This window comes from Apiospora marii (genome assembly GCF_038362585.1).
Source record: "Apiospora marii strain CBS 49790 chromosome Unknown utg000004l_segment0_segment0, whole genome shotgun sequence".
Taxonomy (NCBI): domain Eukaryota; kingdom Fungi; phylum Ascomycota; class Sordariomycetes; order Amphisphaeriales; family Apiosporaceae; genus Apiospora; species Apiospora marii.
In genome coordinates, this window is record NW_027117375.1 from 2,821,189 (window position 1) to 2,834,205 (window position 13,017).

A 13,017-nucleotide genomic window follows, 5' to 3' on the forward strand; every position below is an offset into this window, starting at 1 on the left:
CCAAGGCACCCTGCGATGCCTTTAGTGACCGTTTAGCCGTCTTCTAGTCGTCAAACGGCCTGGGGCACTGGTACAGCATTTGGGAGGTACATAAGCGCATCCCCAGTGCAGCAGACAACATCCACGCTATGTCAATTGAGAACCAAAGTCAACCCTCTCTTCTCTCGAGCTTCCCGTTTTGACTTCTCTCGGAGCCAGCCTGGGGATAAGCAATCATGTTGCCTCGATGTATGTCAAGTACTTACTGGCGACCCTGACGTCTGTACGTGGGGCAGCTGCGAGGCGAGGTCAGGCAAGTAAGCTCACTAAAAGTGAGGCAGGGTGGAATTCAGGGTCCCAGAAGGGGGGGGCGCACACATCGGCCATGACGTGTTTCGAGCCGGCGGTGCAAACAACGAATCAAGACAAGAACTGACAGGTAGCACATCTCTCGGCGACTGTTGACTGGATGAGTAGGGACAGACAGCAACGAGTGCCGCTCAGGGGACGCCATGCCGTTTCAGGGTAAAGATTCCACGTTTGGAACCTTTGATCGTCACGGAGAAGTACGGCATCTCCTGCAGACGACGACATGCGTGCAGCGAAGAGTTGGACGAGATCTACGGCCAGCCACGACCCGGCGAAAGCTCATTAGCGCAATTGGCAGCCCTAAAATACCAGACGTGTGTGTTGGTGGTGGAAGTGACTGGTGACTGTGTTTGGTGTTAGGCTGCTTTTGTCGAATGACCGACGGCCATGCACTTTCGGAGCTGCTGCCGAGAAAGAAAGAAAGAAAAAAGTACCGGTCTTGGCATCTCACTTTCTCCAGACTCTATCTCACTGACTTACACTGAAAGTACCTCCCAGCGTGCTAGGAAGGGCGGATGTTGGCCGATAGCTCGAGATCAGTTGCGAAGGGGTCGTCTCCCCCACTTTTGGTTCACTAATCCACGCTGACAAAGCCGAGAAGCCGAAAGGGACCTGACGGCGGTGTATCTGCAGTCAACTCCTTACCCCGAGCCCCTGGAAAGCTCAGCAACACAATTTCGAGTGGAAGAGGCATACATATCATGGCGGTCAACGGCGATAAAGCTACTAGTTCGGATGAGTTTTGGTTATTTGGTTATGGGTAAGTTTTTCCATGCATGTCGTCCAACACCCCCCTGTCCCTCACTAGGTTTTCCTTTTTCCTCACCGGCTACTGTCCTCCCTGGAATGGGACCGCCACCTGCTAACGAATAAACTAGGAGTCTGATTTGGAAGCCCCCGCCGCATTTTGGTACGCATACCAACTCCTTGTTGGCTCTAATGTTGAGAAAGGACCTGATGCTCATATCATAACCTACTTCATGTAGATCGGCGAGTACCTGGCTGGGTCAACGGATACGTCCGGCGGTTTTGGCAAGTAAGTGCATACACACAGTGACCTCGAGTGTTCCGATGCGATCTCCCACGCTGACCTGAATATAAATATATAGGCAAGGTATGGACTTCTTTACTAGACCATCGGCGACTCGCTTTTAGGGTGTGGGCTGGAGTCAAGGCGGAACTATGCCACCATTCTCAAGCGAGACTAACAAAGCAACTGCTACTCATACAGCCAGGACCACCGCGGCACGCCAGAAGCCCCCGGCCGCGTCGTCACCCTGATTGAGCGCTCGTTCTGGGCCAGCCTGGTGGACGCGCACGACTCCGCCCCCGACAAGGTGTGGGGGGTGGCCTACCGGATCGAGGCCGACCGGGTGGCCGAGGTCAAGGACTACCTGGACATACGGGAGATCAACGGGTACTCGATCCACTACACGCCCTTCCACCCGGCGGACGGGTCCGGGCCCATCCACACGCTGGTCTACATCGGGACGCCGGACAACGACCAGTTCACAGGCCCGCAGGACCCCCAAGCCCTGGCCGAGCACATCCACAAGAGCGAGGGGCCCAGCGGCCTCAACCGCGACTACCTGCTCAGCCTGGAAAAGGCGCTAGACGAGCTCAGCCCGGAAAGCGGCGACGCCCACATCACCGACCTCTCGGATCGGGTGAGGGAGATTGAGACCAGGGACGCCAAGGGGCAGACGCACGTCCGGCTCTCGGAAGAGCCAGCGTCGCACGAGTTCCGCAAAGTCAGCAGCATCGACGAGCAGGAGGAGACCGAGAAAGCCTAGCAATAGACTCCTTCGTGGATTTTCCGAAGACCATCACGAGGAAATGGCCACTGGCGAAGCCAGGATATAGAATCAGCCACGAAAGTAGTAGTAACATTTATATCTACAAAACTGCTACAGAGATCTCCCCCAGACCATCCTCCCCGTGTCTTTTTTGGTAGGATCACATCTTCGGCTGTATCCGCATTCTTCCAGGCAAGCTAGATTTACCCCCTTAACCAAATGTCATGATAATGATCGTGTCGCGGCCGTAAGCACGTGAACAAGAGAAATCTTGTTTTGAAAGAAGAGCGAAAAAGAAACCAGCAAAATCGCTGAGTGATGCAAGAAGGTTTCGGCATCTTCCCCCAATGCCCTCTTCCTCCCCACTGTACACCAAAACGAGCGGGTGCTTCTCGGAACGTAGAATCCACCACCAATACCGCTGCTATGCTCAATGGGAGCTCTAGAACCAGTCGTGAAGCCCAATGATACTGCCTAATCGACCAACCCCAATGCCGGTAGCCTGGTGAACCGATTGCCGACATTTCCTGGCCCCTCGGCATACAAAGTCGTCAGTTTGTGGCTTTTGCCCTAAAGGCCTCCACGCCAGCTCCCATCACTCCATCGCCACCATCGTACCGAAGGGACGCCGGGATCACCACATTGACTAGTACCGAGGGGGGCCCTGAGGTTGGCCCTGGGGCATCGGCTGGCCCTGTGACGGGTCAGGGTAGTAAGGCGCCGGCATAGCATAGCCTGCGTGTCATAGTTAGCAAATCTGTTAAACCCTTCAGGGCACTGATCACCTACCTTGCGGGGGAGGAGTGCCGTATCCCTGTTGAGGGGGGTAGGCGCCCCGGCCGTATGCAGGCGCATACATGGCTTGGTTCGGCATTCCGTAGGCTGGCTGGCCAGTGGCGTAGGGCATCGGAGCACCTCCGTATCCACCCCGGCCGCCGAATCCTCCGCGGCCGCCGCCGCCACCACGGGGACCAGTGTCCGAAGCCCGATCAACTCGGATGGTCCGTCCATCAAATCTAGCAGCAGTCAGCTATATGCAGTCCGTGTACTGTGGGGACTTCACATACTCGACGTTGTTCATGGCAGCAATCGCCTTCTGGGCATCGACGTCCTGAGAGTATCGCACGAAGCCGAAGCCTCTGCTCCGGCCGGTGTCACGATCTTTGACGACCACCTGATGTGACGAAATTGTGTCAGCATAGACTCGTTTAACCATACTTGATCAACCATTGATAGCCGAGGCCGAGTATGAGGTATATTTCGGGATAGACGTACTGCTTCTTCGATGGCGCCAAACTCCTCAAACTTCTGCCTCAGGGTCGTATCCTCTGTGTGCCAGGCAAGGCCACTGTACCGCGGTGGGATTAGCAACGATGGAATCGTAGCGCAGGATGGAAGGCGAAACTAACCCAATGAATAGCTTAGACATGTTGTTGAGATATTCGGAACACCGTATAAGGTCTGATGTTGGTTTCAAGTTAGCCGTTGCCCGGGTATGGACAGTGTATCTCTGCCGGCACTAGTGACCTTTGCAGTTTCCCTTTCCGCTGACAGGAGCATTTTGGTAGACTATGTCGCGGTAGCCATGGTCTTTGAGAACGTGGTCGGGCTAAGAACCACGACCACCAGGCCAACAACTACGTCACCTTGGGAGCAGGGTCGGCCCCGAGGTTTGGTAGCGGCAGAGATACGAAAGGAGGCACACAAACATTATAACAGATGACAAATAGTGTTTTCTGGACAGGAGCCGCTCGATGTCTGGCGTGGTCGAGAAATGCAGCAAGGAAGTAGTAGGCCGTGAAGATTTGTACGAACAAATTGAAAGACGTATTTGCCGGGCGAAGACTCGATAATATGGTGGTCGAAGTAAGAAGAGGAGCGCAGGGTCCAGTAAAGACAGCGGGGTTGATAGCCGGGTATGCTAAGTGGCTAAGTCGAGGGAAGCAGTCAGGGGTCGAGGCTTTTGAGATATCCGGATTCCTTGTCGTTCACTAGAAGAAGCATGGTACAAGAAACATTCGGCAGGTCACTAGTGGCGAGACGTCTGATTTATATATGCCATAGTTGGGCCGCTGAGGCACAGCTCCATTACTCGCCCTTCTGGTCAGTCTCCATGAAATCTTTTTTCATCTGATATTGGGACGAAGACCAAGACTCTGGTGTTTGGCAAGCATGAGCATCCCAGCAGGGTCGAAAACAAGCATCAAACGAACGAGGCAGAAAGGCCTGCGCCGGAGTGTACTGGAATAGAGCTCTGTGTGAAGTGAGCAACTCCACACGACAGGACTGGCGGGTCGGTTGCTAAATTGGGATCCTCTGGATGGGGGGCAGCCATCCAGGATCAGGGACATACCCGCCTGTCACCGGCCGCGTCGTCAAGGAGAAGAGGGCCAATGCTTCCCAGATGATCTGCTAAGATTCAGCTCAAACATCGTGGCAACCCACCACGTCCACTGCCATCAACCGGGCATGCCTAGTTGGATCGATAGCCACTGTTTCCGACCTTGGGAGACCGTGGCCGGGATGGATGTTGTCTCAAGATTCCGGACCCCTGTCAGGCTCCGCAAGTATCGATCACCCAAATACTGGCGAGCACAGAACCAACCACCAACCACCAAGGCGGGTGACGATCCCTGGAGCCTCCGTTCTCTCCCTGTTGGTCCTTCCCACTGATTTGAATATGACAGGCAGGGAGGCAGGCAGGCTCCAGGACGCAGCATTGGCGAGGCATCTTTTGCCGACCTGGCAGAGGACGATGCAGTCCCAATCCACGCACCCACCCACCCACCTGTGCTTAAGGCTTAAGGTGCGCACACAAACATACGTGCTACTACTACCTCCTCCTTCTCGTCGCGAGATCTCCGGACTAAACTGGAGTGGCGTTTGGTGGTGCGCGGGATTCTATCGATAAGGAGGCCTCCAAGGCCCTGGCCAGCAAAACGGTACGGAGTAGTAGTGGCTGTTGTAGTATTCATGCGCTTGTTTCTTGTTTCCTGGTCTGTCTGTTGGCCCGTCTGGAAGGCGAGCCGAACGAACACTGGCACACACTTGAACCATGGAAACACCGAGACCAACAGAGTAGGTACCTACATAGGTACATGTGTACGTAGCAAAGACCCAGGTCATCAATTGATCTATGTAGCCAGCACCTGCCCGAGCACTGGCGCATCATTGGGGATGCTCCCGCCCAGGAGCGCAGCCGAAGTTGATTCCATTTGAACTGCATCCAATCCAGGACCAAGAAAACATGTAACGACTGGTTGGGGTCGAGCTATGCCCCTCCAAGGTAGCTGCGTCGCTGCCCCTCACTAGAAGCCGCTAACGCACTTTCCATGGTGGGGCTACTCTGTTTGAGGCCTTTAGGTTGCCCCCAAAAGCACATGCAGTTACCCCTGGATCCAGAAGCCCTGTCGTTTTTCACAAATATAGCGAGCACCCTGACCATATGTGAGACCGAGGCGATATGGCACGTAACGCAGACATTGTGCTTCGTGTATCGAATCTACTGTGCTATGCAGCAGACTGGGTAGCATGCACGCAAGTCTGCGCTCACCAGCGCCACTCTTCGCCGCTGCGTCTTGGCGTCAGGGAGGACGCGGGGATCTCGGGCGCCCACGTGCCCCCCTACGCCTGCGGTGATGAATACTACATCGGACTTTTTTCATACCCAGTAATTCTTTAGTGGGTCATGAACAAAGAATACTAACGGCCGATCTGCACACCCAATGAAGGACGCCCCTGTTATGCACAGCGAGTTGCGCCAAGGTCCCAGGGGAAGCTGGAAGACAAGAACCAGCAGAGCAAGAGAAAGAAAAGCGCGCACACGCTCTCCGAAGACACTAGGTATGAGGACACGACTGGTAGGTACCTAATCAGTGTTGGTCAACGTCGTCGGTCTTCGGCATTACCATATCTAAACCCCAAGCCCACCTCCAGAGTCACCACCGCAAACTTGAAGACATCGCCATGACCTTGGAGAATCCATTACGTTGTCAACTGAAGGTATCGCTCACACGGGTCAAGATGAAACTTGACTAGACGTTGTTAAGCGTACTCGAGATGATTTGTGATGGGTTTTGATCGCCATGGTTGTCTGTAGGGCTCGGGTAGTGGCCCTCGGGCAGTGGCTACCTAATGAGGAACCGGCTGCGTCTCGACACACGGAGTGTTCCGCGGGTTTAAAGGGTGATTGGGGCCTACGCATGTAAGTTTGGCATTGCGGCTACCTGCCTCTCGTGTGACTTCATCCAGAACAGACATTCCTCGTTCTTGGGCCTTCGTTCATGCCGTTCCTTGGTGTTGCACTTGATGCAAGTATTTCATCACTAGTCAAGACGTTTTGGAATCCAAGCCCGGCAGGTAAACCTTGTGGGCATCATCCCCATGTACGTTGCAGCCCAACGGGCGACCATTGAAGTCTAAAAGTGAACTATCGTGAAATCACCGTCGGGGGGTAGACTCGTTTCGTTGCCAAGAGATATATAGAAATAGCTTGCTTGGCTCCACGGTGCCACCCCAGAGCAGGTATGTAGCATGTAGTTGGTAGGCGGCCTGGAAGCGGCCTGGCTATCGTGATGGCACACAAATGCAAATGCAAATGCAAGGAGCTTGGGCCAATATATTCATGGCCATGGCCTGATTTCAGGGGCTCTCTGGGTTAAAGGGGGCGGATGTCATTGGCCTTCGGCTCACCCCCAAACAGAGCTTGGCAGGGCTCTCCGACGTTTTCGGATCGAGACTATTTCTAGGTCTACTGTAGCGCCTTTGCGCAACTGCCGAATACCTGCTCTAGGTAAGGAAGCCATGCTAGGTGGCATTGATCGACGCAACACATCGCTCTGGCTCTGGGTGAAGTGTCATACTACCGTCCTGTCGGAGAGGGGCCGTTGTAACGTTAATTAATCCGCAACTCAATTGATGTGAGCAATAAGGACACCACCTGCCACCGATCGGAGGCCCGTAAGATCTGGGTTGCCAGAGTGCACAAAGTCGGTCGAGATTGACTTCAGCTGCAGGCCCACTAGCTAGCGGGCTCTTGCTCAGGGCGCCCACCATATACCAAGATCGCTACAGGCTCGAGCAACGGAATCGCATGACTCTCTCTGCATCATCCATTATCAATCTCCAAAGCACGATTAGTCAGTTCTTCGTAACCCGAATTTATATCTCCTCATATGGATGCATCAGGGACCCCGAAACCATGGGGATATCTTCCGGAGAGAAATGCCTCACTGCCACGCTGCGTGGTCTCCTTCCATAGCGGATCATCCCTCGCCCCGCTGGATGCTGATCGCTGACCCTCCCTGGTACTCCGTACCTACCTGGAGGAATTCCGGCCGATGGAAAAACTTCTTCGCTTCTGGTAGCCCGCCGACCTCATAACCCAGATATAGCCGACTCTCATGGGCAACTGCGCGTAATGTAGGTATGCATGTAGCGATATGACGTGAAAGAGAGCACAAGTTGTGCAGCAATCGACACTCCCAAACACATTGTGTTAGACCAACCCTCGACACGGGGTATGTGATTATGTCGATAGGCAGAGGCCGAAACGCGATACGCTACCAACAAGGAACATACATGTAAGTATGTACGGCTTCTTGCTTCCAGCCGTCCACCCAGAGACTTGGCAGACCTATAGAGACAAATCTCAATTAAGGATCTTGTCAACGTCAAAGTGCTTCATGCGCACCTCAAGTTGCACAAAGTTGCATCGTCTATCCCACTTGAGATACTACTACATATTTGCTTCTTAGCCTTAGCATGTTGATGTGCGTAATGAAGTGTGGACAGGCGCACCAAGCACTTCCGCTACTCGAGCACGAGCCTGCACGGAGCTGTGAACTGGGGCCGCAAGTGGGGACATGACAGGATGCTGGAACAGTGCAGCTGCAGGCAGGCACGCCTGTTCAACTTGACAACCACCTTTGATTCTATTCATAGCTACACGCACTTGCGTATGTGATTCTCCCAACGCACGCGACTTGGAGGAGGTCTCAAGTCCAATGCTGTTCAGGATTCCCTAGTTTTCAATCTACGCGGACCCAGTAGATGGATACCAACAAGTCCTCTCGACGCCAACATCGCAGGGGGCGCGAGCACGGGGACAGGGACCCAGCCTCCAGATCCGGCCGTGGGCACCGAAAGAGCCATCGCCATCAGGACAAGTGCGTTGCAAACTTGAATCTGGGCAACTCGAGCCGGGTTTCGGGTCAACGAACCGGCCATGACATGGTCCAAAACTGGCTCGCCCAGTCCACAATTGCAAACCAAAACTACCCCACGGCATCGGAGGACCATGCAGGACCAGGACCAACCAATACCCACCAGTACTACGACCCTCACGAGCAAAGGCAGGTCAGATCCCCGTCACTCGATACTCGCCGCTCTGCTTTTCCGCAGCCGCCAGAACCCCCCTTCGATGTAGGTACCCGTCTACGTAGCCCTCCACAAGGCTTCGAGCACTCGCCCAAGTCCCGCAAGCGTCTTTTGTCCGACAGCTCTATACTCAGCGTATGCAAGAACCAGAGGCTATCTCCGAAAGACCGTTACAACGCTTCTCATCATGCAAGGGCATTGCATGGACCGGCACCAGCCGAACTGTCGAGGAGACTGGAAGTGATTCCCCAAGGCGCCGATTCTGACGAGCCAGCTTCTCCTACACTGGCTTACAGGTCAAAGAAGCCCCGGAACAAGACACGAGATGATAAGTATGAGCATAAGAAGGACAAACGCCGCACCAGGAAATCCACTGAAGATCAGCAACCGCCCAAGCCAAGTAAGCGCAAAAAGGAAGACAAAACGAGAACAATGACGTCTAGTAAGAACGTCATGAGTAATTGGGCCTCGAAAGCAGTCCTCAACGATCGCATCACGGTTTGTCAGTTCTTCGGCATTCCTCTTCTTGGTCACTGATGATCTAGGTTCAGCAACCCATTAAGCCTGGTATTTTCCAGAATGGCCGTGAGGCAAACAAGAAACCGGGTACGATGCCACTGAATGGCCTGGGGCATTGCACGTTCGTTACTGACCATAACCAGTACAGGATCTTGTTTTCTCGGATATGCATTTTCTTCAGGAACGAACGGGTAACGCCGGACCAAAACCACTGTCTGAGAGACGGCTCAGAGAACTTGAAAAGCAACAAAAAGAGATGAAGGAAGTTTCTTCGTTCTTTCTACCAGCTCAAGCTCCGCGTGAAGTCCTTGAAACTGACGTCGGCGACCAACGCGGGCACAACCGAGAAATCTTGCGCAAGCTTCAGGAGAGGTCCGGCTCGGCAACGCGAAGGTACAGTACATCGAAGTCGTCTCAGTCTGAGCCGAGTGCAAGCCGGGAATATCTCTTGAGCGAGCAGGTATTGCAACGACGTCGAGATTCCGATTCCTCGGCCCAAAATATCGAAGAGGATAGGAGATCCCAAGGTGATTGTCATCGACCGGTATCAAGCAGAGATAGCAGACCAACTACCTACTTTTCATGGTCTACAAGTCCATCGAGATCACCAATACGGAAAAACGGATCAGTCTCACAAGCCTCGTCCGGGATCCATGATGGCCGAACAACAACACCAGAGACAGTTCGACGAGCCCTTGTGGATTCGGGTATCTTTCGTGGCACTGGCATTGCTCCGTACGATCAAGAAAGGTCAATCACTGATGAAGAACAGGGTGGGAGTGAAAGTAGCACAAACGACCATGCCCCTTCTGAAGATGATATGGGAAGGCACGATTTGCAACGACGTCTCGAAACACTTCTACCGCCCTCTTGGAGGGTGGACCGCAGTCAGACGACACAAAAGCCTTCGCATAAACCCCGGCTATCTGATGAGGATGATCCTGGCTTCGCCCGTGACCCTACGCAAAAGCAACAGCATCAGCATCTACATGCAACAGTCGGAGATAACAGGAAAGATATCGCGGAATCTGCAAAGATAACGGTGCGCAATGAGCACGTCACCCAAGAAAGGCCCGACGAGGGACGGGATCCCCGACGTCGCGTTGGCCTTGACGAAGATACTAACCACCATACTGCTTGCTTGGTAAGCCCCGATAACGATGATCGGATATCAATCGCATCTAGAGACCTGATGCCCCCACCACCATTACCAGACCACGTCCTGCAGCCTCGTCTGGGTGGTGCGGTTCAGAAACCCCCCGCAACTGGGCCAGATACAAGGTACTTACCCACCAACAAAGAGTTGTCTGCTGCTGCCCACATGATGGCACAGCATGATGTCGCGCACAAAAACGGGCATTCGGAGGCTCCTAGCGAGACGAGTCCTGGGATATCGACTAGGAGCTCTTCCCAATATGGACTCATTGCGCCGTTGCAGTCTGCCTCCTGGGTCACTCCGTCGCCCAAACCTCGCACTCCGGCCTTAACTACTGACACTAATACATCGAGGTCGAGTCCGAATTCATTCTACGATGTTAATCACCCAGCAGGTAAAGGGTCTTTGCCAACCATCACCCAGGTCAGATCAGCCCAGCGTCAAGAAAGCATGGCAGAGTTCATCGCAAGGATTGAGCGCGAGGCTGATGTTATTCCACCAACGTCCATGAATGAACAACACAACGCACGCGAAAACGTTTCGCCCATACCTGACACGGGATTTATGGGTTGCGAAGACGAGGATATCGAACCCGCAGACTTTGGTAATGTATATGATCGCGATATGAGCTCTTTGTCAAGTGGTCTGCACGAGAACCAGCCGCTTTATCTGCCTCATAGTCAATCCTCATGTTGGATGGACGGTGGGCAGTTCACCAATGGAGAGCTCGAAAAGGTTGTGCATTTGGCGGAGTACGAGTGCCCTCCTGGCGAATCCAACTACCACGGAAGTGCGGAAGACAGGCTACGGCTTCCAGATCCCCTGAACCAACGAGGGCTCTGTGCGGATCAAGCCTGTGAGATGTCGTCGTTCTGGGGTCCGAATAACTTCTTGTAACTATAATCCCGCAATACCTTGACTAGAGGTACGTTAGTTGGGGAACCGTTCAGGTGACAAGATGTCTTTGGTATTGAATGCGTTTTGAAAGGAACTAGCATAGACACGTTATTGTCATAATTCGAAAGCTTACTTGCCTCGAAAGTGTTCCGAAGTCGAGCTCTTGAAGGCACTGAAGGCACTATGCATGGTGCTCCTTGCTCTGAATTGGCTACAGCTGGGCCGAGGGAAGATTCAACAGTGTCTGTCAGTGTTTCTACGCTGCTACCAGAGTGTACATATTTCCAGGAGGCCAACTTCCCATCTCTCTTCATCCGACCTTCCACATCACTGTAAACAAATAAGTTTAAGACCATTACCCCAACACATCTATCAATAGCAGCGACCTGTTTGTGAGAGTTTCTTATTGGCAGATCTTGCAGGGCCAAGATGCGCCTTACCCGTACATATCGATAAGAAGACTTCTGGAATGGAGGGCAAGGTTTCATCGTCAAATTTGATTCTTCTCGACCTAGCCTTGGACCCTGAAAAAAAATAAAAAATACTTCTGTACCTTGCTCGAGGTACATCTTGAAGCGAGGAGCACTGGGCAGAAAAAGCCCACCGGCAGAGGTGGAAGTGGATTCGGCACTGCCCAATCCCGCACTTGGAAAAGAGAGAGCTTTATCGGCAACGAAAGCAAGCTTTATCGCAAGGAGCTGTCTCTCTCACTGCACCTCGGCTCGGTTTTCTCAAACACCTGTACCTCATGTACCCACCCACCCATGCTGTAGGTAGGATAAGGTATGTAGGTAGTTGCTGGTTCGCATTACATCTTTGATATGGCAAGGCATGCTCTGGCCCTGGATGGGGGGTTTCTCTCATTGCGCAAGAGATTACCCAAGGCTGCACTAGAACTACAGAAATGAAATAAAATAAACAGAAAGCCCCCCAGGTTTAATTGAAAAGTGGTGCTGGGACCAGCCGGCGGCGTTCTGCAAGCCAGAGAAACTGGAGAGGAGTAGCACTTGCAGTAGTCGCAGTACTAGAAACATGTGACCCACCGTCTTTGTGGACGCCCGTTGGGAAGCGTCGGTTCATGCTGTTTGGCAGGTTTGGTTTTGATGGCTTTTATTGCCCTTATGGCAGAGCACGAAGATACTGTACCTCCAGCTTTGGGTTTGTCCAGCCTGACTGGATCTGAAGGGAGTCAAGGAGTGGTCGGAACAAGGTTTGGCTGGCGAGGTGCGAGTGTGATGCTCGTCACGAGCTGCCAACAAGCATGTCACCGATTAATTCCATAACCCAAGTACAAGGTAATGCATCGATCGCTCTTGTGCTCTTCCCGAAGACACGACTCAAGCACCTGTATCCGGAATTAGCTGCAGCCCCGAATGCAAGATTGCAGCATGGACTGGAGGTGATCAATGAGCAATGGAGCCAAGCCCCGAGGGCAAGCAATCCAGGTACTGAGAACATCGCGGCATCTCTACTAACTATGTATCTGACTTGCCTTCTCTTCTGTTCCCACACTGCTGGAGCCCCTATCCACACAAGCGCCTGCATCCTACTGTACATGTGCGTACATAGCAGTAGTGGTAAGTGATAGTGTGTGTCTTGACTCTTGAGTCCAGTCTGGCCTGTCGTCCCTGCGCGGCGCCACGGCCCCAAAACACTTTGGTCAGCGGCTTGGTCGTTTCTAGCTCCGCCTCCATTGCTTCTTTGTCTTGGTCTCATGAGCATGCTAGCAACATCAGGTAGTGATCGGGTTGAAGGCGGTCGGTCCCCAAGGCGACAGACAACAAGGCAAGTTAAGTGTCCCGACTATCAAGATTCGGAATATCCACCTGACTAGCCGTTGTCGTTTGCAAGCAAGTGCTCTCGACGGGATATGGCACAACCATGGGGCGATGTGGTGGGTGGGTATGTAAGGGAAGTCCAGGA

General features: G+C 53.2%; 3 protein-coding genes across 3 annotated transcripts; 2 read left to right on the forward strand and 1 right to left on the reverse strand.

Annotated features, from left to right (window-relative positions):
• Nucleotides 1-1,049: 1,049 nt before the first annotated feature.
• Nucleotides 1,050-2,141, forward strand: PG985_006829 (ChaC-like protein-domain-containing protein; the record flags this gene model as incomplete). Its single annotated transcript, XM_066826598.1, has 4 exons — nt 1,050-1,108; nt 1,227-1,258; nt 1,335-1,401; nt 1,580-2,141. 4 exons carry the CDS (start codon nt 1,050-1,052, stop codon nt 2,139-2,141), a joined length of 720 nt encoding a protein of 239 aa, XP_066686205.1.
• Nucleotides 2,142-2,925: 784 nt separating this feature from the next.
• On the reverse strand, nt 2,926-3,573 carry PG985_006830 (O-methyltransferase- family 3; the record flags this gene model as incomplete). The annotated part of the gene is made up of 4 exons (XM_066826599.1): nt 2,926-3,160; nt 3,212-3,318; nt 3,420-3,492; nt 3,554-3,573. The coding sequence occupies 4 exons, from the start codon at nt 3,571-3,573 to the stop codon at nt 2,926-2,928; spliced, it is 435 nt and encodes a 144-aa protein (XP_066686206.1).
• Nucleotides 3,574-8,375: 4,802 nt separating this feature from the next.
• PG985_006831 (uncharacterized protein) lies at nt 8,376-11,094 on the forward strand (the record flags this gene model as incomplete). Its single annotated transcript, XM_066826600.1, has 3 exons — nt 8,376-9,020; nt 9,068-9,128; nt 9,185-11,094. The coding sequence occupies 3 exons, from the start codon at nt 8,376-8,378 to the stop codon at nt 11,092-11,094; spliced, it is 2,616 nt and encodes an 871-aa protein (XP_066686207.1).
• Nucleotides 11,095-13,017: the final 1,923 nt, after the last annotated feature.